At 50.1% G+C, this 26,229-nt stretch overlaps 2 protein-coding genes across 2 annotated transcripts in view; one reads left to right on the top strand and one right to left on the bottom strand.

Annotated features, from left to right (window-relative positions):
* GPLD1 (glycosylphosphatidylinositol specific phospholipase D1) overlaps positions 1 to 24,209 on the top strand; it is a 64,549-nt gene extending 40,340 nt beyond the window's left edge. The window contains exons 13-27 of the mRNA XM_078446585.2: positions 1,546 to 1,666; positions 3,921 to 4,060; positions 6,137 to 6,323; positions 8,488 to 8,598; positions 9,889 to 9,963; positions 10,060 to 10,216; positions 10,699 to 10,840; positions 11,626 to 11,731; positions 11,817 to 11,910; positions 17,813 to 17,989; positions 18,329 to 18,489; positions 19,693 to 19,719; positions 19,838 to 19,888; positions 22,400 to 23,194; positions 23,390 to 24,209. Of these exons, the coding sequence (XP_078302711.1) occupies positions 1,546 to 1,666; positions 3,921 to 4,060; positions 6,137 to 6,323; positions 8,488 to 8,598; positions 9,889 to 9,963; positions 10,060 to 10,216; positions 10,699 to 10,840; positions 11,626 to 11,731; positions 11,817 to 11,910; positions 17,813 to 17,989; positions 18,329 to 18,489; positions 19,693 to 19,719; positions 19,838 to 19,888; positions 22,400 to 22,486 (1,636 nt within the window). The 3' untranslated portion in view covers positions 22,487 to 23,194; positions 23,390 to 24,209. The remainder of the gene's footprint in view (positions 1 to 1,545; positions 1,667 to 3,920; positions 4,061 to 6,136; positions 6,324 to 8,487; positions 8,599 to 9,888; positions 9,964 to 10,059; positions 10,217 to 10,698; positions 10,841 to 11,625; positions 11,732 to 11,816; positions 11,911 to 17,812; positions 17,990 to 18,328; positions 18,490 to 19,692; positions 19,720 to 19,837; positions 19,889 to 22,399; positions 23,195 to 23,389) is intronic.
* The window catches only part of MRS2 (magnesium transporter MRS2), a 34,531-nt gene continuing 32,237 nt past the window's right edge, over positions 23,936 to 26,229 (bottom strand). The window contains exon 11 of the mRNA XM_060614670.3: positions 23,936 to 26,195. Within this exon, the coding sequence (XP_060470653.1) occupies positions 26,085 to 26,195 (111 nt within the window). The 3' untranslated portion in view covers positions 23,936 to 26,084. The remainder of the gene's footprint in view (positions 26,196 to 26,229) is intronic.

The following is a 26,229-nucleotide window of genomic DNA, read 5'->3' on the forward strand; positions in this document are numbered from 1 at the left end:
GGGTCCGCCACTTACAGCCGTGTGATTTTCAAACAAGTTGCTTAATTTTTTTTGAGGTGCAACTTCCTCCTCCTGGCAAGATAGAAAAAAAACACATGTCCATATTCCCAGAATCATGGCCTGGATTTCGTGCCAGCACGGATGTAAAGCAATTAGCATATCAGCGAGTCGCTCGCTAAGGAGTAAAAATGGTAGTTCACGGTGTTATTACCATCACTGTTAGTACTCATCAACTTGACTTGCTCAGGGTGAAATCTGGGTAGTCCTCGAGGAGACCGGGTGAGCAGAAGATGGTCAGGTGGTTCCTGAGGAGGGGGGTCGGGGGCCCGACTTGTGTTCTGAGGGCTGGCGTCCCTGTGGGGCCCCGTCCCGACCACGTGCGCTTACTAAGCGTGTTCGTATTCTGCACGTCCGTGACGAGAGGGTGTTTGCTCCTCGCCGGCTCCAGGGGCTGGTTTAGGCTTTGAGGCCTCATCGTGAGCAGGACAGAGACGGTTCCCGCGCCCCGGGGTATGTGTCCGGCAGGGAGATGGGCACTGAACAAAACTCGTAGACAATCTCAAGCGTCAGGAGGGGCGTAGCATGGAGTGCCCTGACCCCGTCACAGGAGAGCCCTCGGCGACGAAGTGGTGTTTCCACGGATATTTCAGGGTGAGCGAGGGCTAGATACTCGGACGCCGCTGCAGTGAAAGAGAGAGAGAGTGTAGAGCCGCAGAACAGGAGAGTTAAGCCCTCACGGTTTAATTTATTTAAATGAGGTAAGCCTTTGTTTTTTTTTAATGTAACTGAATTGAATGCCTCTGGCTCGAGCTTGTAATGTGTAGGTTGTCAGAGTCCCTACGCCGGCTGGCGTTGTACACGGGCCCCTGCGTTCACTCCCGTTTCCCGGCTGCTCTGTCCCGCTCCTCTGCGCGTCTGGTTTGTTGCCTCTTAAAATATATGACTTTGAAAACATACTTTTATTGCACGGTTCGTTCCAGTGTCTTTGAAGATAAATCCGCGTGCCTGCATACCGGCGTCCCAAGCACCTACCATTTCTTTTCTTTTAAGTAGTCTTTCTTTAATGTTTATTTTTGAGAGACAGGGTATGAGCGGGGGAGGGGCAGAGAGAGCGAGGGAGACACAGAATCCGAAGCTCCGACTCGCGAACCCACGAAATCATGACCTGAGCTGAAGTCGGACGCTCACCTGAGCCACCCAGGCGCCCCACCTACCGACTGTCTCTTGACCATTTGCATGAAATGCTGAAATCCCGTCTTGTTGTTGTTGTTGTTGTTATTTTTAGTAATCTGGAAGAACTTCACACCTTTTATACTAGAAGAGTTTGAGGCTCCGGGAAGTAGTTTTTTATAAGCACCGGCTCTTAACCTTGGAAATGTGTTCAGTAAAATTCTGTGGAATGTCCTGGGAAGGTTTTTCTCTTTCACCTTCCAGATAATAGGATTTCATGGTCTTTCACCCGAGATGGACGTGACTTCATGTCCATCGTTCGGGGGCCTGTTGTCTCCTCAGTCTGTCCCGTTTTGTGGTTCTCCCTTCCCGCAGCTCCAAAGTACAGAAAAGTGATTTCCATAGGAATTTGACTGCGTCCCTCACTAAAGAGACTGGAAAAAATATAAACTATACTGAAAGAGGAGTGTTCTTCCGCGTGGATTCCTGGACCTCGGTAAGAGTTTTCTGTTGCTATGCGGGGGGGGGGGGGGGGGGGGGGTGGAGGGTGTGAGCTGCCCACTGCGATCTTGACCTGCAGACGTACTGGCTGTTTACTTGTTCACTGAGCGCCCTGTGCGCCTCCAGGCCAGCAAATACCCTTGGCCTCCAAATCTGGTTTTCTCCAGAGACGTCCTGAGATGTGAGTCGGGACCTTTGTGGCCTTTGGCAAGTCCCGCGGAGCCTGAGGTGGCCCTGGCAGATGCTGCATATGAAATCCATCCATGCGATCATCTTTTAAGTGTCAGACAGTTTGGGGCGTCTGGGTGGCTCAGTCAGTTAAGCGTCCAACTTCGGCTCTGGTCACGATCTCACAGTTCGTGGGTTCGAGCCCCGTGTGGGGCTCTGTGTTGACAGCTCAGAGCCTGGAGCCTGCTTTGGGTTCTGTCTCTCTCTCTCTCTCTCACCTTCCCCTGCCGATGCTCTGTCTCTGTCCCTCAAAAATTAATAATAAAAAAAACGTTAAGTGTCAGACACTCAACTGGGTGTGTAAGATGAAAGGGAAATAGACTGTGACCTTGAGAAAAGGTGTCCAATTGGGGTGATAAGTACACAGATAATCACACGTACGTAGTATGCAACAAACAACGCGGGTGGGCAATACTCTGCCTGTGAGACAAAACTTCCCTCTTTGACTTAGGCCTTGAACAGGAGGTTATATTTCATCAGTGAGCATGTATCTCTGTGGGTTGGGAAGGTTTGGGGGATATTTGGAAATACGGGTAGACTTTTTGGCCTGGAAAACAAGACAAGGGATACAAGGTACTCGGAGAGGTTTGGGAAGGCACCGGACTGTGAAAGAGCTCTGAACGCCGGGAGAAGGGTTCACGCGACATCGTCTAAACGGCGCCTCTGGGAGTTGGGCAAGCGCCTGGGCGGGTCTGTTCTGTGGGGGTGCAAGCAGTGCCGACACGGGGGACGGGCTGCAGCCGCCCCGAGAAGGGCCTCTTACCTGGGTTAGCGCTCTGCTGTTGCTGCCTTGAAATTCCTACTCACTGTTGACCTAGGGGCTCTGTGCTTCCATTTTGCACCGGGCTCCACAAATTACACAGCCAGTCCTGACCCGGGATCCTCTATCACGCACTTATCCTCTTGTCCTAGTTATTTGGATCCCCTTCATAAAAAGGGAAGTCCTGTAAGAGAAACACTTTATGTTCCTGAGGCCTGTCGTGGCCTGGCACACAGCAGGTGCTGATTAAATGCTTCCTGGCTGAACGAGCAAGGCAGAGCTGGGCATTAGGCTGGGCGTCTATGTGCAGCCCGCCAGGGGGACCGGATGGGAAAACCAGGAGGCACGGGCCTTTCCTGCAGGGCCCTCAGTGGGCTCTTCTCTGGAGCCCGAGCTGCGAGGGGCTGTCCCCCTGCTCTGGCCGATGCCACTCCGCCCGGGGCAGGCCTCGGAATTCTGGTCTGGTCTCGTGACGCCCTCAGGTGGATTTAGAGTTGTATCCCCTGGGCTTGGGCGGATCTGGTATGTGGCCGGATTATTCAGGGCCGCTTGGGTGCGCGAGCAAGTTACGAACAGCTGAGCATCCCACACGGACGGCCGGTCCCCGCTCCGGTGTTTTGCAGCTGAGCTCTCCCGCCTGACGTGCCTCTACCTGCTGTGGTTTGGAGGGTGTTTGGGGCATCTCGGTGGTGTTCCAGTTCTTGGGGGTGAAAATATGCACAGACACGCACACACGGACACAGAAATGCACACACACAACGCACACATACACAGAGATCTGCACACACACACCCATGGACACACACGTAGACATGCCCCTGCACATGCATAGACACACAGATACACAATCAGTTCCATATTGAATGAACTCTTAAGCTATTTTAATCCATTAACTTTCTTTCATTCTGTTCTTCAGGTTAACACAGAGCACAGACCATCCTGACTGTTCAGGCTAAGCCCCAGCAAACTTCCTTACCCGCTGGCATGAGACCTGGGGCTGTAACCGCTCCACCCCGCCCTCCCCCCGCCCTGCATACTGGGATAGTGATTGGCCTGCCCTGACTGCCCATCCCAAGTGGTCTTAGCTATTGATTGGAATCAGCACTTTATTTATTTATTTATTTATTTATTTATTTATTTATTTATTTATCACTTGTCAAAACTGGCTTCCCTTAGACAGTCTAATACTTTTGACAAGAAATAATAGTTTTGCCGATGATGCCATGTGTCTTTACCTGCCTGTACTAATTTTGTTTTCCAGGATTCCCTTACTTTTGCGTACCAGGCTCTGGAGAGGAACATACGGGCAATGTTCACGGGCGGCTCTCAGCAGTCGCTGAAGCACGTCTCCAGCCCCTTGGCTTCTTACTTCCTGTCTTCTCCCTATGCAAGACTCGGTTGGTAGGTAGAAGTTTCTCCTATTCCTGAATGCTATCATCAGCATGACTTTCAGTCATTGAACAGATTTCGGATGGCACCTGTTAGCACCTCATATTCCATTCCGGTCACCATCAACAAAAATATTAATTTAATTTCATCTTTGTAATAACCACTTGGGGCACCTGGGTGGCTCAGTCAGCTAGGCGTCCGACTTTGGCTCAGGTCATGATCTCACGGTTCGTGGGTTCAAGCCCCGCATCAGGCTCTATGTTGACAGCCTGGACCCTGGAGTCTGCTTTGGATCTGTCTGTCTGTCTCTCTCTCTCTCTTTCTCTCTCTCTCTCTGCCCCTCCCCTGCTTGGACTCTCTCTCAAAATAATATACATTAAAAAAATTTTCAAAACCCAATAACCACGATCTCCTTAAAATTGGTGAAAATGTGTTTAAATACAAGGAGCTTTCACCTGACTGAATAATTACAACAATAAAGTATTACAGAATATTTGCAAAGCTTCAATGTTCTTGAAGACCTAATGTCACAGACGTTTGGGAATCTAATGACATTAGAAGCATATGAACAGATGGCTAATCCAGTGATCGGAATATCCTGACTTCATATGACAAAAGCCTAGTAAACCATGGTAATTATAAATACAATGTTGGGGATTCCTCTGATGTTAATAATCAACCAAAACCGAGCCCCAGTACATAGAAGTGATTGTTTTCTGGAGGTTTGGGGACACTTCTTTTTTAAGCCACGCTCCTTAAAACCATATGACATTGTTTCCCTTGGAAACATTTACTGACAGCTCTTCTTTTTTGGGCCACTAACGCATGCAGCCCCAGCACAGGAATGGGGGGTGAATGTTGTTTTTACTGGCCGTTCAGTCGCGCATAATGGCTCCTCGTGGCCGCCTTCCCGAAGGAGCCAAAGGAGGCCTCCTGCTAGGCTTGCGGTCACATGGGGGTGTGTGTGAGGACAGGGGGGTGTGGGGGTGGGGGAGCAGCAGTGAAGATGGAGGTCTCTCCCCTGCACCCAGCCTCAGAGCCCAGGGAACAGCAGTGTCTCCCTGGTGCCTGTCAGCCCCTTGGAAACTACTTGTCTCCCTCTGTTCTGCCTTTTATTCCTTTTGTGGCCATAAGAACGAGAATAAACAGATGATCTCTGGTCTTTCTAGCTGCCCCAGCAAAGACCTTTGAACCTTTGGGTTTGTCTACTTCTGTACCTGCTCAATCATAGATTCTCATTTACAATCACCCACTAGGGCGCCTGGGGTGGGGCTCAGTTGCCTAAGTGTCTGGCTCTTGATTTTGGCTCAGGTCATGATCTCACGGGTTCATGCCGTGTTTTCTCTCACTCTCTCTCTCTCACTCTCTCTCACTCTCTCTCTCTCTCACTCTCTCTCTCTCTCTCTCACTCTCTCACTCTCTCTCTCACTCTCTCTCTCACTCTCTCTCTCACTCTCTCTCACTCTCTCTCTCTCTCTCTCTCTCACTCACTCTCTCTCTCTCTCTCTCTCTGCCCCTCCCCTTGCTTGTGCTGTCTCGCTCTCTTTCAAAAATAAATGAATAAACTTAAAAAAAAGAAAGAAAGCAAGATCTACTAACTACATTGAACAGTTAGGATTTTTCACAGCACACGGCACCCTGTGCAGCTAAGGTAGAGATAGCATGTATACTTAACACAAGTTTGTCCCAGACTCAGTTCGTGTCTGTTTGTTACCTGACCTGTCAGAGCCCGTGCCACTGGCTGGGTGCAGTTGTCCTCTCTTGCCAGGCGAGCTCAGGACCACGCACAGCTATTCTGGGTTTTGCATAGAGGACCTGAGGCTCTGTGAAGATGCTTTTCACCTGCTCGGGTCATACGGCCCAGAAATGCCCAGAGGCCTTGGTGGCCTCACTGTCGTCGTCGTTATGTTTCTTGGAGAGCAAGACCGAATCACACGAACAATGTAAACTCAGACGTGAATGCTCTCCGCAGTCAGGCAGGGTGAAGAAGTCAACAAGAGGAAGTTCTAGGGAGGAAGGACACAGGAGACCGTCTTACCCATAGTTCTCAGCAGATACTGCGGGGGGGTCCTCTCTTCTTCCCCGCAGGGCAATGACCTCAGCTGACCTCAACCAGGACGGGCACGGCGACCTGGTGGTGGGCGCTCCGGGATACAGCCGCCCCGGCCACGTCCAGGTCGGCCGCGTGTACCTCCTCTACGGCAACGACCTGGGCCTGCCCCCCATCGACCTGGATCTTGACAAGGAGGCCCACGTGATCCTGGAGGGCTTCGAGGTGAGGCGCCCATCTCCAGTTTTTCCTTTTGGTGTCCATAAGCCACTGCCTGTCTTTCTCGGCCGAGTCTCCAGAGTGAACAGCCAGTCCCAAGAACGACGATAGCAACACACAGCCGGCGGCCGATGCTTATTTTAAATGCTTGTTTTTAGTTTTGAGAGCGAGAGACAGCACGTGAGCAGGGAAGAGGCAGAGAGGGGGACAGAGTGCTAATGGAGGAGGGCAGAGAGAGAGGGGGACGCAGAATCGGAAGCAGGCTCCAGGCTCCGAGCTGTCAGCACAGAGCCCGACGTGGGGCTCGAATCCACAAAACATAAGATGACCTGAGCTGGAATCAGAGATGTTTAACCGACTGAGCCACCCAGGTGCCCCTCATTCCTTGGTTTTAAGTGGTTCATCAGCAGAAAAATCCCACACGGACTATATGGATGTTCGGCACGGAGTCTGCATTGACCCCTCTTGGGAGCACCAGGAGCCTGGAAGGTTCCCCCGGGACGTGACCGGCATTCGTTCTCACAAGAGCTGTCTGCGGCCACGCTCCTCGGCACAGACGAGTGCGGGAGTTGGGGCAGGACTGCGTGCTCCGAACACCAAGCACCGGGGGAGGGAGCCCCGGACTTGGATCAGAAGCTGGTTCCTGTCCCGGGGAAACGGCAAGACCCCCTGCTGCCGAGTTAATGCTGTGGAGACCAAACAAGATGACGACGTTCCTGGACACATGTCCACAAATGACAAGCACGGGGTCAGGACCTGACCTGACGGGAGGGGCCCTGTATGGGAGCGTTCGTCCGAAGTCGGCTGGCCGGTGTGCGACGTTACACAGTCCCGGAGGGACAGCATGTTTTGGAACCTTCTGACACCACACGAGAAAGCTCCGAAATCAGTCTGCCCTGCTGTTTGCTCCTGACTTCTTCACAAAGCCACTCCCGTGTCAGCCTTTTGGGTAGGGTCTAACCCTTTGGGCTCCTGCAGACAGGGAGCGAGAGCGGCGGCTGCCGCCTGGGGACAATCAAGGGTCACGCACTTGGGACGTGGAGGGGGCAGCTCTGTGTTCTCGTCTCCCAGTGACCTGCGAGGAGAAGGAAGATGGCCAGAGGAAGGCGGGGACTAGGGAGGGGACTCCTTCGGTCCAGCCCGAGTCTGCAGTGAGCCTTTCTGTGTCCTTGTCTGTAGAGTGAAACGCACCCGTCGTGGCCCCTTCCTCGTGGCCCACGTGCTTTGTGCCCTGGAGCATTCCTTTCTAGTCTGTCGAGTTCCCGCCTCGCAGGAAGGGGCAGTCTTCAGAGGCACCATGCACGCGGGTGTAGCACCATGAGCCATACGTAATTGACGCGGACTCTGGGCCGTGTGTATGTGGCAAACCACTGACTTGTGCAAGACTGGTCATTGTTCTAGAAGTTGTGTAAGAACGGGAGGACGAAGGGAGTTGCGTTTGGGTTGAGGCTGGTTCCAGAGGGTGGGGGATGAAAGGTCTAGGAAATCCACCTTGGAAGAAAACTGTCCCTGAACGGGCTGGGTTTTCTACCTGTAAACCGCGAGCGGGGGGATAATAAACGTGCCTGCCCTAGTCCGTGTAAGGTGCTTAGAACGGGGTCCTCAGCAGTGTTGTCCAGAACTTTCTGTAGCGACATCCTGTAGCTATGCCGTCCAGTCGTAGGGCCACTAAGTGCATCGGCTCTTGAGAACTTGCCAGGCAGCTGGTGCCTCTGGGGAGCCGAATTTTTAACGTGTTCAGTGTGAATTACTTTAAGAGCCACGTTTAATTCGTGGCCCCTGCTCTGGCCATCGTGTGGCTCTAGAACATCCTGAGTGCTCATCAGACATTAGCTGTTGTTGCTGGTGGGTGCGATGATCATTTTGGATGCTTCCCAGGGGGAGTTTGGCCCTGAACGTGGGGCAGAATGTACATTAGACCGGTTTCTAACTCTGCAGCTTGTGAGGACGGACCCTCTTCTTCCTGGCACCCCCTCCTCCCCTTAAAGCAAGACAGGCTTGCCAAAAATATCCTTAGGGCAGAGCCGCCCAGCGGGGAGTCTGGGCCTCTCAGGAGTGTCACAGGTTGCTGCTTCCTTCCTGGGCCCTGAGAAGTCTGTATTCCCGGGGAGTCCTGTGTGCTTCTGAAGGTTGTGGCTCGGCCTGGGGGGAGTCACTTGTGTCTCTTCAGCCCTCAGGTCGGTTCGGCTCGGCCTTGGCCGTGTTGGACTTTAACAAGGACGGCGTGCCTGACCTGGCCGTGGGAGCCCCATCCGTGGGCTCCGAGCAGCTCACCTACAAAGTAAGGCTGATGCTGGGGGCGGGGGGGGGGGGGGGAGGCCAGGGCGGGGGGTCTGGCCGGACAGAGCCTCTGCAGGAAGCGGACAGCCAAGTGTGTCGGCCACAGTGTGTGCAGGGAGATGATCTTGGGTCCCCCAGTTGGGGTCCTTGACGTGACCACGGGTTACCAGGTGCCACCTAGTCCCTGCCTCGCTGGCCTTAGTGTGGCCTCAATTCCACCAGAAATTACTCCCCCGACCCCCTCAGATGCTGGACGCTGGAGGGGGACGGAGATTCCAGCCGATCCGGAGGCCCCGTCATCCCAGCAGAGTGGTGACCTCCCTGGATCTTCCCGCTCGTGCACAGACCCCACCCCGTCCCTGTTCCTTGCCCAGATCTGGTCCTGGAATGTGGGCTCTTGTCTGCGTGTGCCCCGTGCACGGCAGGCCCAGCTTCTGTGCCATGTGTGAGCACAAAGGTCAAAGGCCCTTCATCACCAACCCACCCCACCGCCCGCCACGAGCTCACCCTCTGCCCTCCCCCCTCTACTCCTGGGCCCACAGGCCCCTGCACACCAGCACCCAGCTTGGGCAGCTCCCTCCCTGCTGGAAAGTCCTTTCTTCCCTTTTCCTTCAGAGGCCACATGAGACCCGTGCCAGAACTGTCCCCCAAACCCCAGTGTGGGTGACACTTCCCGGCCTCACATGGCACCCTCTGCCCCTCATGCCGTGGTGTTGTCATTGCCCGCTCGCTAGCTTTTTGGGAGGACAGAGTGTTGTTATTTATCATGGTTCCTCCAGTGCTTGGCCCAAAGTGGCACATAAATGCTTCTAGAACGAATGAGGATGGAGACCGGCAAGTGAGAGGACAGGAAATGGTCTGCGTCACAGAGTGATGGCACGGTGTGTGCGTCTCGAGGCACACGCGAGTCGTGTCCAGAGGACTGATGGGCTGGGTCAGGGGAGGCCCCACGGAGGAGCCGGGAACCGAGCTGGCCTCGAACGGGGGAGGCGGGTGAATCGTCCTGCGAACGCACGGACAGGTGTGGGTGGCACGCACAGATGAGTGACAGTGACTGTGTCCGCGTCGGGGGCTCCACCAGTCTGATGGAGGTGACCTCAAAACCGTCTCAGCACAGCAGCAGATGCGTGGGCCGGGTTTCCGTCCCTGGGCTCCTGACAGTAGGGACTCGTGTGGCTTATGTTACCACCGTTCCTGCGTCTCCTGCTCTTCTTTGGGGCTCTGGGCTCAGCACCCAAGCCTCCCGACCGTCCTGGCCTTGCCTTGCCTTGCCTTGCCTTGCCTTGCCTAGGGTGCTGTGTACGTCTACTTTGGCCCCACACGAGGAGGGATGTCTTCTCGCCCCAACGTCACCATCACCTGCCAGGTATGTCTGCGCCTTGGCCGAGGGCAGTGAACCAGACCTCGCCGCATCCCGCCGTCGGCCTCTGGGTGTCACGCAGTTTCCTGGTCTCCCCTACAGGACACCTACTGTAACCTGGGCTGGACGCTCTTGGCCGCGGATGTGAATGGCGACGGCGCGCCCGATCTGGTGATGGGCTCCCCCTTTGCACCGGGTGGAGGGAAACAGAAGGGCATGGTAGCTGCATTTCATTCCGGCCCCAAAGGGAGCGGCAAAGGTAACGCCGGTTGGGGGGGTGGGGGCGGAGGCCTCCCGGCTCTAGTCTGTGCTGGTGCACGTGGCCTCGTGTCCTTTCTTCCTCATCCCGTGATCATTTCACTGAAATCTACCAGCGTTTAGTCTGGCAGGTGTTCCCGCAGGTGCTGTGGATAGAGTCACAGGATGTACAAAAAGGGATGCAGCTTCTAGGTCCAGATCCAAGGGGGCCGGTGGGTTGTTGGCAGAGTCCCTCTGTGGAAGCGTGGGAAGCCCGAAGGCATCCCAGGGATGCCCGCCCCGCCCCCCCCCAACCCCGTCCGTATTGCATCCTGTGCGCCACAAAAGTGAGCTCTGGAGATTTCCTTCTCGTGTGAAGCGGGGGATCCATTTCTGACGGTGGGGGCCCTGCGAACAGCTTGGGGGGTATCTGAGAGCTCCGGCAAAAACTCGGCGCCCCGCCCCCTCCCGTGTGGGGTAAACGGTGCTGGTGGTCTCGCGTAGAAAAGCTGGACGTGGAGGCGGCCGACTGGATGGCGAGGGGCGAGGAGGACTTCTCCTGGCTAGGCTACTCCCTGCACGGGCTCAGCGTGGACGACAGGACGTTGCTGTTGGTCGGGAGCCCGACCTGGAAGAACAGCACCAGGCAAGCGCCCAGGGTGGGGCCGGGGACCGGTGGGCACCCGAGGCCGCCGTGGGAGCCCGCGGAAGGGTGGGGCTCAGACACAGGGGCCGCGGCCTTACCCTGCGAGGAAAAGCGAAGAAGGCTCTGGGGCGAGGTTGCAAATCCTCCTCCTTAGAAGTTTAAGAACGAGGTAGAGAGGCGCATCCGTTTGCCAGGCTGCCGCGACAGCGTGCCCCAGACTGGGTAGCGTAAGGCACAGGAAGTCCTTTTCTCACCGTTCCTGAGACCGGAAACCCAAGGTCAAGGTATTGGCAGGGTTGAGGGCTCTCCTTGGCTTGCAGAGGGCCGCCTCTCCATCCTCATACGGCCTCTTCTCCGTGCGCCTCCCTGGTCTTTCTGTTCTTACAAGGACACCAGTCAGATTGCATTAGGGCCCCGCCCTCATGACCTCATTGTAACATAACTACCGCCTTAAAGACCCTGTCTCCAAATATACATAATCTGAGGTGCTGGGGTTAGGACTCCAACATGCGAATTTTGGGGGAGCACCGTTCAGCCGTGACCGTAGGCCTCCCTATACCTGCTGTCAGCTGGGAGGCCGAGTGGTGAGCCCCGGACCTGGAGAGTCTTAATACCGGGATTCGCTCTGGAAGCCACCCCTGCTCCATGCCAAGGATCCCGGGGGGGGGGGGGGGGGGGGCAGGGTGGGGAAGAGGGGGCTTCTCTTTGCTCGGTCCTGGACCTGAACACCCGGTCAGTTCTTAATCCCGGGCCCCAGCAGCTGACCCCCGCCTGCTTCATTCCAGTCTGGGCCATTTGTACCGCACTCAGGATGAGAAACAGAGCCTCGGACGGGTGTATGGCTATTTCCCGCCAAATTGCCGAAGCCGGTTCACCATTTCTGGAGACAAGGTATGGCCGCCGCTCCCTCCCCAGGACAGGGGGCGCCACGGAGGGTTCTCTGAGTTGTACCATACTGACTCCTTGCATTTCACAGGCAATGGGGAAGCTGGGTACTTCCTTGTCAAGTGGTCACGTGATGGTGAATGGGACCCGGAAACAGGTGCTGCTGGTGGGAGCCCCGACGCACGGTAGGTCATTCGCCAGGAAACCTGGCTGCTCGTTTCTCACGTGGCTCCTTGACTGTGCCCTACTGGGGGAGAGTTGTGAAATCTGGAGCCAGACAGACCTGATTTTGAGGATTTCCTTTTCTCATTAATCACAAGCTGCACAAGCCCGGGGGAAGTTACTTAACCTCCCTGAATGTTAGCATCATCGTTTGCAATATACAAATTATAACGTCCCTCTCAAAGATTTGTTGAAAATCCCCCATGAAAGTGAGCTAGTGTGTTTTTAAAGCTCCTGTCCCACTGTGCTTGGATGAGAGGGGCGTTCAGGAAGATTCTGTAAATCCATTCACCAGGACTAGGTCTGCTCTGAGGACATTTGTTCATAAACCATTATTTTATTTGCTTTATGGGGGAAGAGTTTTAAAAAGCCGACAAAAACGTACTCACTTCAAGAGTATCAAAGTGAATCACGTTTATTGTAGAAATTTGTGAAAATACAAAGATGTATATAGAAATCACCCTTACCCAGATACTTAACAACTGAAGCTCATACTACGTGTTGTGTGTATAATATATACGCATTTTCACACCTGATTTTTTATTCTATATCTTGTGCGTGTTCTCATGTTACTAAGATTCTTAAATGTGGTTTTCGATACCTATCACATCTTTTTTTTCCACGTGCACATGCCAACATTTACTAACATCATCCCTATTCTGGAAATTTAGGATGTTTCCAATTTTTCACTGTTGTGAACAGGGTCTTATTGAATATCCATGTACAGAAAACCTTGCCTTTCTGAATAGCTTTAAAATCGGTTCCTGGAGGTGGAGTTTCTGGACTAGAGGGTCTAATAGTAAGGCTCTTAACTGCATCCTGTCAAATTATTTTTCGGGAGGATTTTTGTTGCATACGATATAATAAGCAGAGCGGATTGGGCAAAAGAATGGTGAGATCTTTCATTGCATGATTCAGGACACAGCACTGTCACACCAGGAACTTGCTGACTTAGCTTTGGAAAAGTTGTTCTTCCCCACTCCCCACCCCTTTTTACACAGTCAAGGTAGTGATTTCCAAACTCCTGCAACACACATTAGTGATTTTACTTGCCTCACATCTCTTTCTACTGGAATGCTGTGATTAGAGCTTTCTAAACTTTGTTTTAACGTTCCTACGGTCTTAGTAATTTCCTATTTCAAAATACTGTATAAGTTATAAAAAGGTTAATTTCTATATCTTATTACATGTGTATTATATACAATTTGACCTTTTTTGAGACCATTATACATTCACATGCAGTTGTAAGAAATAACATGGGGAGATCCACGTGACATCTTATCCAGTTTTTGCCAAGATAATACTTGTAAACCACAACAGTGTCACAACCAGGTTATTGACACGATGTAATCCACCAGTTGAATCTTGTTCAGATTTTCCTATTTTTTAATGGTTTTATTATTTATTTTGCAAGAAAGCGCATGTGAGTGGGGGAGGGGCAGAGAGAGAGAGAGAGAGAGAGAGAGAGAGAGAGAGAGAGAATCCTAAGCAGGCTCTGCACGGCCAGCACAGAGCCTGACGCGGAGCTCGAACCCATGAACCGTGAGCTCATGACCTGACCTGAAATCAAGAGTTGGTTGCTTAACCAACTTAGCCATCCAGGCACCCCAGATTTACCTATTTTTTACGTGTATTTTGCCTGTATTTCACCCACATTATTTGTGAATCCTGGTATGAGATGAATATGTGGAGCCCTTTGTTACAAATTATTCAGAATTTTAGGCGGGTGACTGGAAAGCATCAAGCCAAGCCTGGGGCCCCGTGTGGTTGCCTGTGTGGCACATGCTGTATCTATGTCCTAAGAACTTGGCTCCTTTTGGTTGCCGTACAGCTTCTCAAACCTGGAATCAGATTAGACGTGACCACCCTCATTTTTAATCCACACAGATTTTCTCGTGGTACCTGCACTTTATAACCCCTAAAATCCCAGTTGGCAAAGATATGATGTCACTCAAAGGATCGTAGGGAACTAGTGTGAAAACCATGAACTGCCTCCAACAGGTAGTTCATGTGGACGGCAGACAGCGTCACTGTGTTCCCTTCCAAGGGTCAGCATATCTGCATCTCCCGGGGGCTCACGGGAGAGCTTCGGTGTAGATGGGAATCACGGCTCTGTGGTACAGGGTCACCTAACTTGGAACAACTGGATGTACTCACCAGATGCTGGTGGTCTGGAGCTTGACCCTGTCGGGCCTGTCCCCTTCACCCTGAGCTCTGTCTCTGGGTCGGCAGAATCTTTGGTTCAGAACGTGGCCACAATGAACGGCTTAAATATTCAGCGGGGACTTTAGGGTGTTGATGACCTATGAAGCGTTTTCAGTATTGAAAGGGGTTGAGAGGAGGTGGGCACTCGCACAGTGCTGCTGAGATGTGAACTGATATAGCCCTTCTAGAAAGGTTTGGTTAAATGGCAAAAGCCTTAAAGATACTCATTCCTTTGGATGCTGTATGGATAGTCTCTAAGAATCTGCCCTCAGAAAGTTATTTCAGAGCTGCAGGGAAAGATCTTTCTCACAGTGTTAATTATAATAGCAAAAAATTAGAAATGGCTTAAGTGGGTATAAAATTTTATAATCCATAACAATCTCCATTTTGTTTAACACGTCTATGGGTGTCAGTCTCCAGAAAGAAACAGATGCATTGTACAACTTCACTATACTTTTTTGGGGGTGTTTTCCACACCTTTTGTAATGAATGATATGTAAAAAATCCTGGCATTCCCAAGTTTGACACTTCTGGTTTTTACTATTTCACGGTAGTCCGGAAAGTCAGCCACGTGAAGTAACATGATTCATAGTTTGAGTCGCAAGTGTTGAGCCACATCGCAAAGCGGTGTCCCCATTCCTGTGGCTCGTGCAGGGGTCCAGCTGCAGGGACACACCCGTGTGTTACGACAGCTGTGTGTTCTGCTGTCACAGTAAGTGAACTTAGTCTTGAGAAGTGACTAAAACACTTGTGTGCTTAAAAAAACTTTCACCCCCGATCCTGATCTATCCCTTTTAAAAAACCCAAGGTCTGCTGGATGACTTTTGTTATTCAAATAACAGATAGAGAAATACTGAAACATAACCTTGGGTTTGTTTTTTTCCCTCTTGCTTAAAATGTGTATTGTAAGCCACTGTTTAATTTGCATCAACCTGAAGATGAAGTATTTTAAAATTTATTTTATTGAAAAACATGTTTCAGGTGTATATAACGTACACATTATGACACGATCCTTGGAAGTTCTAGTTACCATCTGTCAGAAATGAGGTATTTGGAATGGCCAAAAATTTAAAGTATCTGAACCCTTTATAGACTTTTTTAGAGCAGTTTTAGGTTTACAACAAAATCGAGTGGAAAGTACAGAGATTTCCCGTAACCCCCTCCTACCCCCCCCCCCCAAATGAACTGTGGGCCCTGCTGTCTTCTGCACCAGACTGTGCATCTGTTATACCTGATGGACCTACACGGACCCACCATTAGAACCCAGGTTATGGTTTACATTAAAATTCACTTTTTGTGCTGAATATTCCATGGGTTTGGACAAACGTAGGACCTGTATCCATTATAGTTTCACTGCCCTAGGAATCCTCTGTGCTCATCTCTTCATCCATCTTCCCTCCTAGCCCCTGGCGAACCAGCGATCTTTCTACCTCTCCAGGGCTTTGCCTTCTCTACAACGGCATACAGTTGGGATCCTAGTACGCAACCTTTTCGGATTGGCTTCTTTATGCATTATGCATATTCTGCATTAAGGTTCTCTCTCCCATGTCTTCATGGCTTGCTGATTTTTGAGTCCTTTTCAAATTCTGAGAATTGAAAGCAACACTGTGCTGAAATTGTGACTATGATAAAAAGTAAGAGTTTTGGAAGTGCTAATCACTGCTTCCCCTCCCCCAACCTTCTGCACTTGGAGCCATTTGAGAAGTGGACTCATGAATCATTCCTATCAAAATATGTGTCTTCCAAAAATTGGGTTGGAGAATGTGGTCTGGATGGGCAGCCACATTCAGGCTTTTCTGATCTCGGCCCACAAAGTGACCATGGGGTGACTTCTCCGAGAGAGAGTTTGGGTCTGCAGGCCATCACATCTGGCCTGCAGTACGAGCGGCAGAGGTGTGGACTCAGGAGTGCATCTAGAAGGCAGACCTGGCTGTGGTCTGTGTGCATCTCACGGGAAGCAAAACCAGCATGATATGCCCACCCTGCAGGCAGGCAGAGCCAGAGGGAGAAGCCACATTTGTTCCCCACCCCTAAAGGTAGGCACTTCATCCTCCTCCCTGTGGCCAGAGCTCCCAGCATTACTGTGTTCTGTGACCCCAGGGAGCTCGAGTCCCTTCAGGAAGCAGAAGGGCATAAGAATGTCCTCTCATTTTGACGTTTCTTCATACTTTGGGCTTTCACCCTGAATATTAGCGGTTGTAGTTTATGGAAACACTGTCCTCTTGAGAATATTGTTCTGGGTCAGGTTGTACCTTTATGTTCAAGAGCCCAGATTGCTGAGCCTTTCAAAGTGCTGGCTGTTTCCTTTTTGTCCTCGCTGTTATTCCCATCGCTATTCTTGGCTCTGCTTTGAGCTTTCAGTTGGTTCTAGTTGACAGCTGGCTATCAACAGGGCATGAGGGAAGGCTGTCCAAGAAAATACAGTACGACCTTGGTTTGCAAGCATAATTCATTCCGGAAACACACTTGTAATCCAAAGCACTCGTACATCAAAGCGAATTTCAAGAACCAGTGGCTCAGCTGTGGTCATGTGGCATTCAGGGTCATGTATGACTCATTGTAAGACATCGCTCATTGATCAGGTTAAAACTTATTAGCAATGTTTGCTAGTCTTTCAGAACACTCGCAGAACAAGTTACTTGCAATCCAAGGTTTTACTGTAGTCAGTTCTACACACAATACTAAGACAATGACACAAGATTGTACCTGTTCATGGACGCGTTGCCTGGGTCATCATAAGCCTCCCGGGACCAGCAACCCCAACCGACAGATGCCATTGTTGTTTTTGAGAAGGTACTTATTTCTGAAATCGAGGTTGTGTTCCAGATCTATATAGGCGAAATTCTAGCTTTGTTTAAAAACTGTTCAATATTCACCCATTTAAAAACCATCCATCCCATACTGGCACTGAACCAAGCAACGTGTTTCTAAGCACATTGTGTGACTAAGTCACGGTCCCGTTGCTTACGGAACTGACAGCCAGGTGCAGGAGAGGCCCGGTGAACAGAAGCGAGGCTCCCCTGCGAGGGGCACGGGAAGCAGCAGGCACAGCGTGTTGTGGCCGCACACGGGAGGGAAGGGAAGGCTTTGCAGCAGAGGCGAGAGCAGGGCCGCGTTCCAGAAGCGCAGGAGTTGGCCGGCAAAGGGGTGTGGGGGAAGGATGCAGGTTCCAGGCAGACAGCACATCATGTTCAGAGGCCCAGACTTAAGAAATAGAAGGGGCTGTGGTTTAAATCTGTGATGGGTGACGTGTGGGTGAGAAGGGGGACGTGGCCCCCAACCACTAGAGCTGTAAGTAGCCGATTCTCTAAGGCCTCCTGAGCCCACGGAAGGCCTCGTGAAGAATTTAGACTGTGTATCTCACAGGAAGTTTGTGATGTAAAAAAAAGATGGTTGTGTGGAGAATGTATTGCAGGGGTCAGACCTGTCTGATGGGACATCACTGAGCCTACCCAGTGTTTGGTCTCCTCATGGCCACTGTTGGTCAGCGCTAACCTCCCTCCCTTCCCCCCCCCCGCCCCCCCCCCAGTCCCGTGGGATTCTGAGCAGTTGTGTCACTCAAGGTACAGAAGACTGAAGCGAGAAGAACTCCATTCAGCACTTTACATTTTCTCTTCATTCCTGTGATGGCAGCAGACACCATGCCCTGGTTTGTTTCAGATGAGAAGTCTAAGATGGCGTTCCTGACCATGACCTTGCACCAGGGTGGAACCGGTCGGATGTATGAACTGACGCTGGACACGCAGCCGCCTCTGCTCGGCACCTTCAGCGGAGACCGCCGCTTCTCCCGATTCGGTGGCATTCTGCACTTGAGTGACCTGGATGGCGACGGCTTAGGTAGGAGAGGAACAGGGCCTCTGGCCAAGAACTGGCTCCCCAGTCATCAGACTGGCCCCCGAACTGGGTCATCTAGGCTCTGCCCTTATCATCCACAGCTCAGTGACCCAAGGCCTTTAGGTAGATTTTAGAGCTCGGTAAGACCAGAGCCAAGAGAAAGTTCCACTTCTTGAAGGTGGTAACATGAGAGCCATGCACATCAGTTGTCCAGGAATGATCGACTGGGGACCAGAGCCTTGACTGTGCTGGGATGAAACCGGGTAGACGATTTAGGGGATGTGCTCACGGGACTTGCGGGAGGTTGGGTTAGGACCCAGTTCTGATTTCTGTCGTCTGCAGATGAAATCCTCGTGGCAGCCCCACTGCGGATAACAGACATCACGTCCGGGCTGCTGGGAGGGGAAGATGGCCGGGTGTACGTCTACAATGGCAAACAGACCACCTTCGGCGACATGACGGGCAGATGCAAATCCTGGGCAGCTCCATGTCCTGAGGAAAAGGTAATATGGGCCCGTGTGGAATCCTAGGCTACGCTGGGAAAGGCGGCTACCTGCGGATGCCTTGTGACATCGTGTCCACTGCGCAACTCTGACGGTTTCTGAGCTGTCTGGCGGTCAGGGCACAATCACTTGCCTGTGTGGCACAGGCCCGAGCAGCCCTGCATTCTTCCACGTCTGCTTGCCGCTGTAGCTCAAGTCAGTTGGACGTAGGGTCCTGCTCGTTCCGGTCCCAGCCTGCCTTGCTTGGTTAGGGCCCACAGCAGCCCCCTGGGATTCCATCAAAACGCCCCCTTTTGTTTCCTGTTCCCTGCTTCCTGTTCATCCCTTTTCTCAGGTGGGTTTTTTTTAAGTTGCCTGGGCCTAAAACACCATTTTTAAATTTAAACAACCTTATTTAATTGCAAAAGTACAGTTCATTGTAAAAATTTTAGAAAATACAAGTGGTACGAATCCTCTACCTAGATTTGCACTCTGCAGAGACGATGCCTTCTGTTAACCTTCTGAGGTGTGTCCTTCTGGTATGCTTTTCTGTCGGCTTAATGGTTCCCACTTATTGTGCACCTACTCTGTACTTGGCACTGCGTTAACACTTGATAGACCTGTCTCCCTCACCGCTACTTCTTCAAGCCACCTCCAAGCTACTGTGTGGGTACTGTGCCAGATGAAGACATTGAATGTCCGTGAGGAAGGTGCACCAGGTCACGGTGCTAGGAGAGGGCAGGCCAGGGCCCTGCACCAGGAGCTGATTCTTTAGGACACTCTTCACCATTACAGGGTGGGTGTGGATAGGGCTTATTAACAGCCGTGATCATCTTGTACACAATTTTGTAACTTGACCTGGTCTTCCCTGCCAACGTAGTTGACATTTCTCCATGCCTTCTATCCTCATACAGTGGACTTCCTGGCTGCCTGTTTTATCTGTGGACACACCATAGTTTACGTAGACGTTATTTGAGGGGCTATTAGTCCCTCAGTCCATTTCATTTCACGGTTATAAATAAGGATATAAATATCCATATATGAACATTTCTGTCCATCTGTCTTCTTGAGCTACACTCCTGTGAGTGGAATTTCTGGTGTCAAAGGGCATGCACGAGTTGAGGACTTCTCCAGAATGTAGATGTGAGTGTGGGGCTTCAGGATGAGTGGTTAAAACCTGCATCGACAGTAACACAAGTCTCCCTTCTCTCCCCTTCCTTTCAGGCTCAGTATGTACTGATTTCTCCTGAAGTAAGTACCTCCTGAAGGAATGAAGAGAAACCACAGAAGTGCGCCCTTTCCCTTATTTTAAACTGATAAGATATTACAGTATGTTTTCAAAAGACCATTAACAGACACTGCTTTACAGGCAAGTTCAAGGTTTGGGAGCTCCGTGATTACCGTGAGGTCGAAAAACAAGGTGGGTATGAAGACTGTCCTTTGGATGTTTATATCCTAAGGCTGGCGGGGGGGGGGTGGTCTTTCATCTAAAAGGTTGTATTTGAAAAAGAGGAACACAAAAAAGGAAATAACATCCATACACAATCTCATCACTTTCCCATTCAACCCTCAGGGCTGGGCTGGCAGATTACAGCCTGTGGGACTAGTTTTTGTACAGCCCATGAGCTAAAAATGATTATTACAGTTTAAGTGGCTGGGTGACACCTGAGACTTGTATGAAGTGTCCCTAGTTTTATCAGAACACATTCCTGCTCCCGTGTCTCTGTGGCAGCTACTGTAATGCAATGGTGGGCGATTAGCTGTCCCAGAGACCGAGGTCCCCCACAGCCTGAAGTAGTCATCATCTTGGCCCTTTCAGAGAGTTTGCAAACCCTGCCATGTCAGATAACCACTGTTAATATGCTGGCATGGTTTTGTCCAGATTCCGGGACAAACACGTAAACGTGTGCGTGCATGCGCTCTACCTGCACGGCCTCGTCACCTCCATGTGCTCTATAGCATCTGATGGCTCTTCTCAGACCAATACACATGGAGCTGTTGGGGTCTTTTCAATGGCTGCATCGTATTGGTTTTATTTGGTTCCCTTTCTCAGTTACTTCCATTTTTATAGAATCGTGCAAGCCTCAGGGTGCCTGGGTGGCTCAGTTAAGCATCTGACAATCTTGATTTGGGCTCAGGTCATGATCTCACAGCTGGGGAGATCAAACCCTGTGTCAGCCTCTGTGCTGACAGCATGGAGCCTGCTTGGAATTCTCTCTCCCTCTCTCTAACCATTACAAGAAACTAATTGTGCTAATGATATTCTTAGCAGACTGCTAGACCAAAAGGTATGCACATTTTGGATTTTAATGGGTACAGCAGTTAAAGAGTTTTATCTTCAAGTATAAAGCTAAAGCACCTAACCCATTCATTCATTTAGGAGAGGATGTTCTACAGAACTGTGTGAGCTTTGAGAGAGAGAAACAAGATTTATACACGTGGGAAGTTGACAGGATTAAGGCTAAAGGATAGTCTGAAAGTCTGACCAGTACTAACGGTGGGATGGGAGGCCTTCATAGATCATGGAGTGTGGCAGGGTGGGTGACCTCCAGCTTCTTGCCGTTTAGTGAAACTGCTCTCGGGTGGCCACCAGTTCAAATGGCTCTTGCTTTGCCATCTATATAGTCAAGCCTGGTTAAGTAAAAGTTTAGGGTTATCCAGAAAAAGAGATGAAGTTTATGGGAGGATTCTCTGAATGTCTGGTGCCAGAATGTGTCGTAAGCTTGGCTTGCATTTAAAATGCATTTTCTGAAAGTTAGCGGTTATCAAGAACCCATGTATTATGTAAGAATCACACATACCCAGCATCCCTTCTGCCACCTGAGGAGTGGTACAGGTCATCTAGAAGTTATGGTTGCGTACAACGCTGCACGTTCTCCTTCGTAACGACCATTCCCCTGGGGTGAACACTGAATGCGCTGCACACCCCCCCCCACCCGCCCCGCCCTCACCTGCACAACACACACCTGGGAATGGCAGCATGGGAGCAGCTTAGAGATGGACACGGACCACCTGAGGCCGGTCAGAGTGGTGGTTTACGGAGACTCAGGTTGGGAGTCTGAAGACTCGAGAGCGTGAAGCCAGAGTCAGGACGGGGCGCACAGGTGAGCCTTGGCCGCGCTGTGTCATACGACGCCCCGGAGAAGCACGCAAACCTGACGTCTGGTTCCTGCACGCAGGTGCTTACCGTCTAGGTGGAAATGTGCCCGGTAACACAGGCCCACGTATGCTGAGCAAGAGCCAAAGGCAGTCAGAAAGCGGGAGCCGGGGAAGGTGAGCTGCCAGGAACCAGGAGGAGGTTGACTAGCTGGACAGGAGGCAGGAAAGGAAGGTGTGAAATGGAGACTAAGCTCAACTACAGGCAACTACAGCTCAACTATGAAACTAAACTACAGGCAAATCAAGTAAATACTTCCATAAATAAGAAGGCGGCAAGATTTTCATTTTTCCTTTTCACACTAGGGTATAAAACAGCAAAGGGCAGTGTGGTAAGAGGGAATGTGGTTAAGGGGTCAGGAAATGTTAGCCATTATTACTTCTGGATTCCATGTGTAGTTCTCAAAATCAAATCAGTAGAACTTTTCACAGGAGGTTTGGCCGTTTCGCGGTCGCTCCCTGCTCTGGCCGGCTGGACCCTGGCCAGCCTGGGTTTAGGATCAAGTCCAGGCTCCGAGCATGTAGACCTGCCCCCAGGGAAAACAGTTTAAACACTGGCTGCAGGCTTTGAAGACACTTCTGAAGGACGGTTTCAAGCAGCAGGGCCTGCCCCCAGAGAAGGGACGGAACTTCCTCAGCCCTGGTTTTCTGAACCTACAGATCTGAGAATGCGGGATTTAAACAATGTCTTATCACCAGAGCATAACGTGATGCCTGGATTATGGCAGAAACTAAAGGCATTATGAATCATCAAAATGTTTTGTGTCCTCTGCAGAACCAAGTTGTCGTTGCTGCTGGAAGGAGCTCTTTGGGAGCCCGACTCTCTGGGGCACTTCACGTCTACAGCCTTGGCCTAGACTAAAGGCTGTCCTCCTCTGCGTCCGTCTCTTGTGCCCAGTCATCTCCAGGGGGAGCGTTCCTGCTGGGGGCGGGGCTCCTGGGAGTGGCGATGTCCCCGTCTGGGACGACGATGCAGTAGACGGTGACAGGGGCTCTGGTGAGCCAGGTCCCCTCCTCTTCCAGAGTTTCAGTCCTTGCTTCCCTTGCATTTAAACTTATTCCTGACTTACTGCCTGTGCTCAGACCTTTGTACAACGTCTCTCCTCTTCACAGGACTAGCTACGTCCTTCTGATGCCTGGAAAGACCTCTCTGTGGTTCTCTATCACAATTTCTCCTAAAAATTTCCTTTTCAAAACAGTGACCCATTCCAATCAAAGTGAAATAGTGTAGTATATAGGAAAACAAATTAGAGAACTAGTATAGTGAAAAGGGGGTGAAGGATAACCTCACAACTGCAAAGGCACCTGCTGTGACTGATTGGGTCCCTTCTTGGGAGGATTATTTCATTTTCAGTGTTTCGTATAGTGAAGGATAAATACAAGACTAAAACCTCCTTACCTTTTAGTGCCCTCAAATGCTTTTGTAGAAGCGGCTGTCCTAACTGTGGCGTCTAGTGACTTTCCACTTGTTCTAGGACCTCCCAAGAGGAGCTGCTGTCGCACTGAGTTGGTACAAACTATGTAGAGAGAAGAGATCTGGCCCGAGCCAGCGGCCACTGCAAGGGACCAGGCAGAGAAGCAGGCCTTGGCCTTGGTCTCTCTTGCTCCTGGGCTGGTTTTAGCAGATTTCATCCGCCAGGCAGAGAAGCAGGCCTTGGTCTCTCTTGTTCCTGGGCTGGTCTTAGCAGATTTCATCTGCCAGGCAGAGAAGCAGGCCTTGGTCTCTCTTGTTCCTGGGCTGGTTTTAGCAGATTTCATCCGCCAGGCAGAGAAGCAGGCCTTGGTCTCTCTTGTTCCTGGGCTGGTTTTAGCAGATTTCATCCGCCAGTCCTGCAGTGCGGCATAGTTAAGGGAAAGGAATCTACCCCAGGGTTTTAGCTTCACTAAAAATGTGAGAGACCATTACTACTGATCCTGTAACAGGGAAGCACACTAGTGAAAGGTACTAAAAGTGCAGGGAGAAGTAATGACAAGAACCCAGCTTCTCTAGAGGCAGAGTAGAGACTGGTCCAAAGAAGGAGTCCAGCAGAAGAGTAAGAGTTGAATTAGAAATCTAGGGAAAGCTACTAGAGTTAATTGTGAGCACAGGTGAGTACATACAGGGAAACAGGACACAAAGTCACCTCTGGATGAGTCCTGTGACTGTCCCCTTTCCTAAAGAGAGGCAGGTCATCTGCATGGTTCCCTAGGGAACAGCAAAAAGCACAAATACCATTTGGTTTCATTTGGGTAACAATTATTGCTAGTTCTACTTATGTGAATTATTCTTTTTAGTTTAAGGGAAATAGCTCTCATTAACACAAATCTGAACTTAATTTAACTCAGTTACCTTTATTTCAAGATCTCAAAACACATGTACATACTTGTGGTCTTTCTATGTATATGTAACAACTTGCTTCAAGATCAGAATGGTTTTGTGCCTTTGTACTGCAGATTTAGAGCGATCTGAAGTGGGTCTTGGAATAAACTCAGATCTCTGAATGCCCCTGTCCAGGCACCATCCATTAGCCCACCTCCACAGGTACCACTTAAAGTGTGTTTAACATTGCAATTCCAAAAAATAAAGCTGTGTACAACTCTTAGAATGACTCCCCACGATCTTTTTATTTAGTGGTTATTCATCACAATCGGTTTATCAAGAATAAAGCGAGTGTTCAGAAGTCATTTTAGGATGCTATTTTCTGCCTTCCAAAAATGGACAGTCTGAAGAATATTGTTCCTTGAACTTGTGAAACAGGCGATAAGACTGCTCGCTTACGTAACCAAGTATTTGGTATTATCGTTTTATTTACAGAAGTTTATGTGCTCAGTCCGTTTCAAAACTTAAAACCACTGAACTTTGTAATTTTCAGTGTAGGCCATCTTATTACTTACTGTCCTCTAAGCAGAGCTGGCTGACATTTTGAAATCCTCCTTGATGTGAGCACCTTAGAGAACCTGATAAACCATCAGTGACTTCTCTGCAGACTAAGGAGGTAATTGCCATTTCCCTTTTATTGACGAGATGGGACTCATCCAAAAAATTATCTTACCCAAGTCTGCAAACTAAGTCACACCAAAAGGAAAAAGGCCAAAATTCAATTGTGTCTGATCTCAGTCAAATCAAAGTCCTCTGGGCTTTCAATTCTTCCCCTGTCACAGTTAATGTTTATAGCCTACTTTACAGTGATAGCACAGGACCAGCAGCAGGTGCTCTGAGGTGGGCCAAAGAGTGTCCTGTGAAATCTAAGGATTATCAGAGAGACTTTGTCTTGAAAACCACCACACAGATTCAGGACACCAGAGAGCCACGTCTATCCATGTTTCAACACCCACACCACAGAGCGTACTCGGGGGCCACTCTGCCCTGGGCTCAGGCCACAGCTCCTGCCACCGCACCTGGGAGTGGGGAAAATTGACAACTTCATCCGTTTTCTTTCAAATTAGGAATAAAAATGCTGTTCCAGGAGCTATCACCAAACCACTTGGTAAACGGACTCCTAAACTTCCCCATATGACAGCCTATTGTAGTATCAGGTGACCCCAACATCACTGGCATATTTGTTCTTTGGAGTACAAGAGCTGCTCTGGAATCTTCCATGTGACTTTTGAAGGGAAGGAAAGCTATCATGTTCTGCAAAACTAACCTCCAGAAAATATAAAAATGGTAGTTAAGATGGTAAGTCGGATAGCCGTTTTGAGACTTACAAATAGCCACAGTTCTGAATCCCAACCTGACTGTAGACAAAATTCTGAAGTTTATCCACCTTTTGGTTTTAGGAAGCCCATCTGTGGCTATGTGCACTTTTTTTCGGAGGTGGTCGCGGTGACCCCTCTGTCTAAAGTCCGGGAACGACCAAGTAACAGAAGGGAAATAGTTTCTTTTGACACTATTTCTAAAGGCTTTGTTATAGCCAAGCAAAGAAAAATAGTTCCAGGGTTCAAGAAAGTGAAATCTTGATTAAATGGAATCCATGTAAGCTGATGTTCAATCGTTTCATTTTTATTTGCCTTATATAAAAAGGAGGCAAATACAAGAAAAGACGGTTTTAAAGCACAAACTTTCCAAGTGTGTTTTGAGGTTAATATAGATTTTCCTACCTTTCCAGTCACCTGAGAGTCAGCACAGGGAATCTTGTTCTTGGGAACTTCCTAAGAGCTGCTACCTGGTCTCATCACACGGGTTCATCAAGTTTTCAGGCTTTGCTTGGCGTGAGGCTGTACTTTTTTTGACATGTATAAATCAGTCTCTCCATGCCTCACATCATGTCTCTGAAAACAGCCTTTTCACTTTGTGGAAGATAGAATTTTGGCCTTTTACAAAGCAAGTACTTTGCAATTAAGTTCTAGTACTGTGAGTACCCTAATATTTTATCAGACATTATAATTTAAGTATCAGTGGTTTTTTTCAAGTCTCTGATTCTATAAAAGAAAATAAAGTATCAGAAGTTTCTCGTGACTATAAACAAATAATCCAGTCTCTACCGCGTTGTCAGGACACTCCTGCTTGATCCGGGTCCATCTGGCCGGAAGCTGTGTTTCATTTCCATGCTTCTGTCTGCCTGAAGGGTTTTTTTGGGTAAAGAGGCCATCTAAATAAAGAAGGGAAATTAATCATTTTAGTTG

The sequence above is a fragment of the Panthera onca genome, chromosome B2 (genome assembly GCF_046562875.1).
Source record: "Panthera onca isolate mPanOnc1 chromosome B2, mPanOnc1 haplotype 2, whole genome shotgun sequence".
Classification (NCBI taxonomy): Eukaryota; Metazoa; Chordata; class Mammalia; order Carnivora; family Felidae; genus Panthera; species Panthera onca.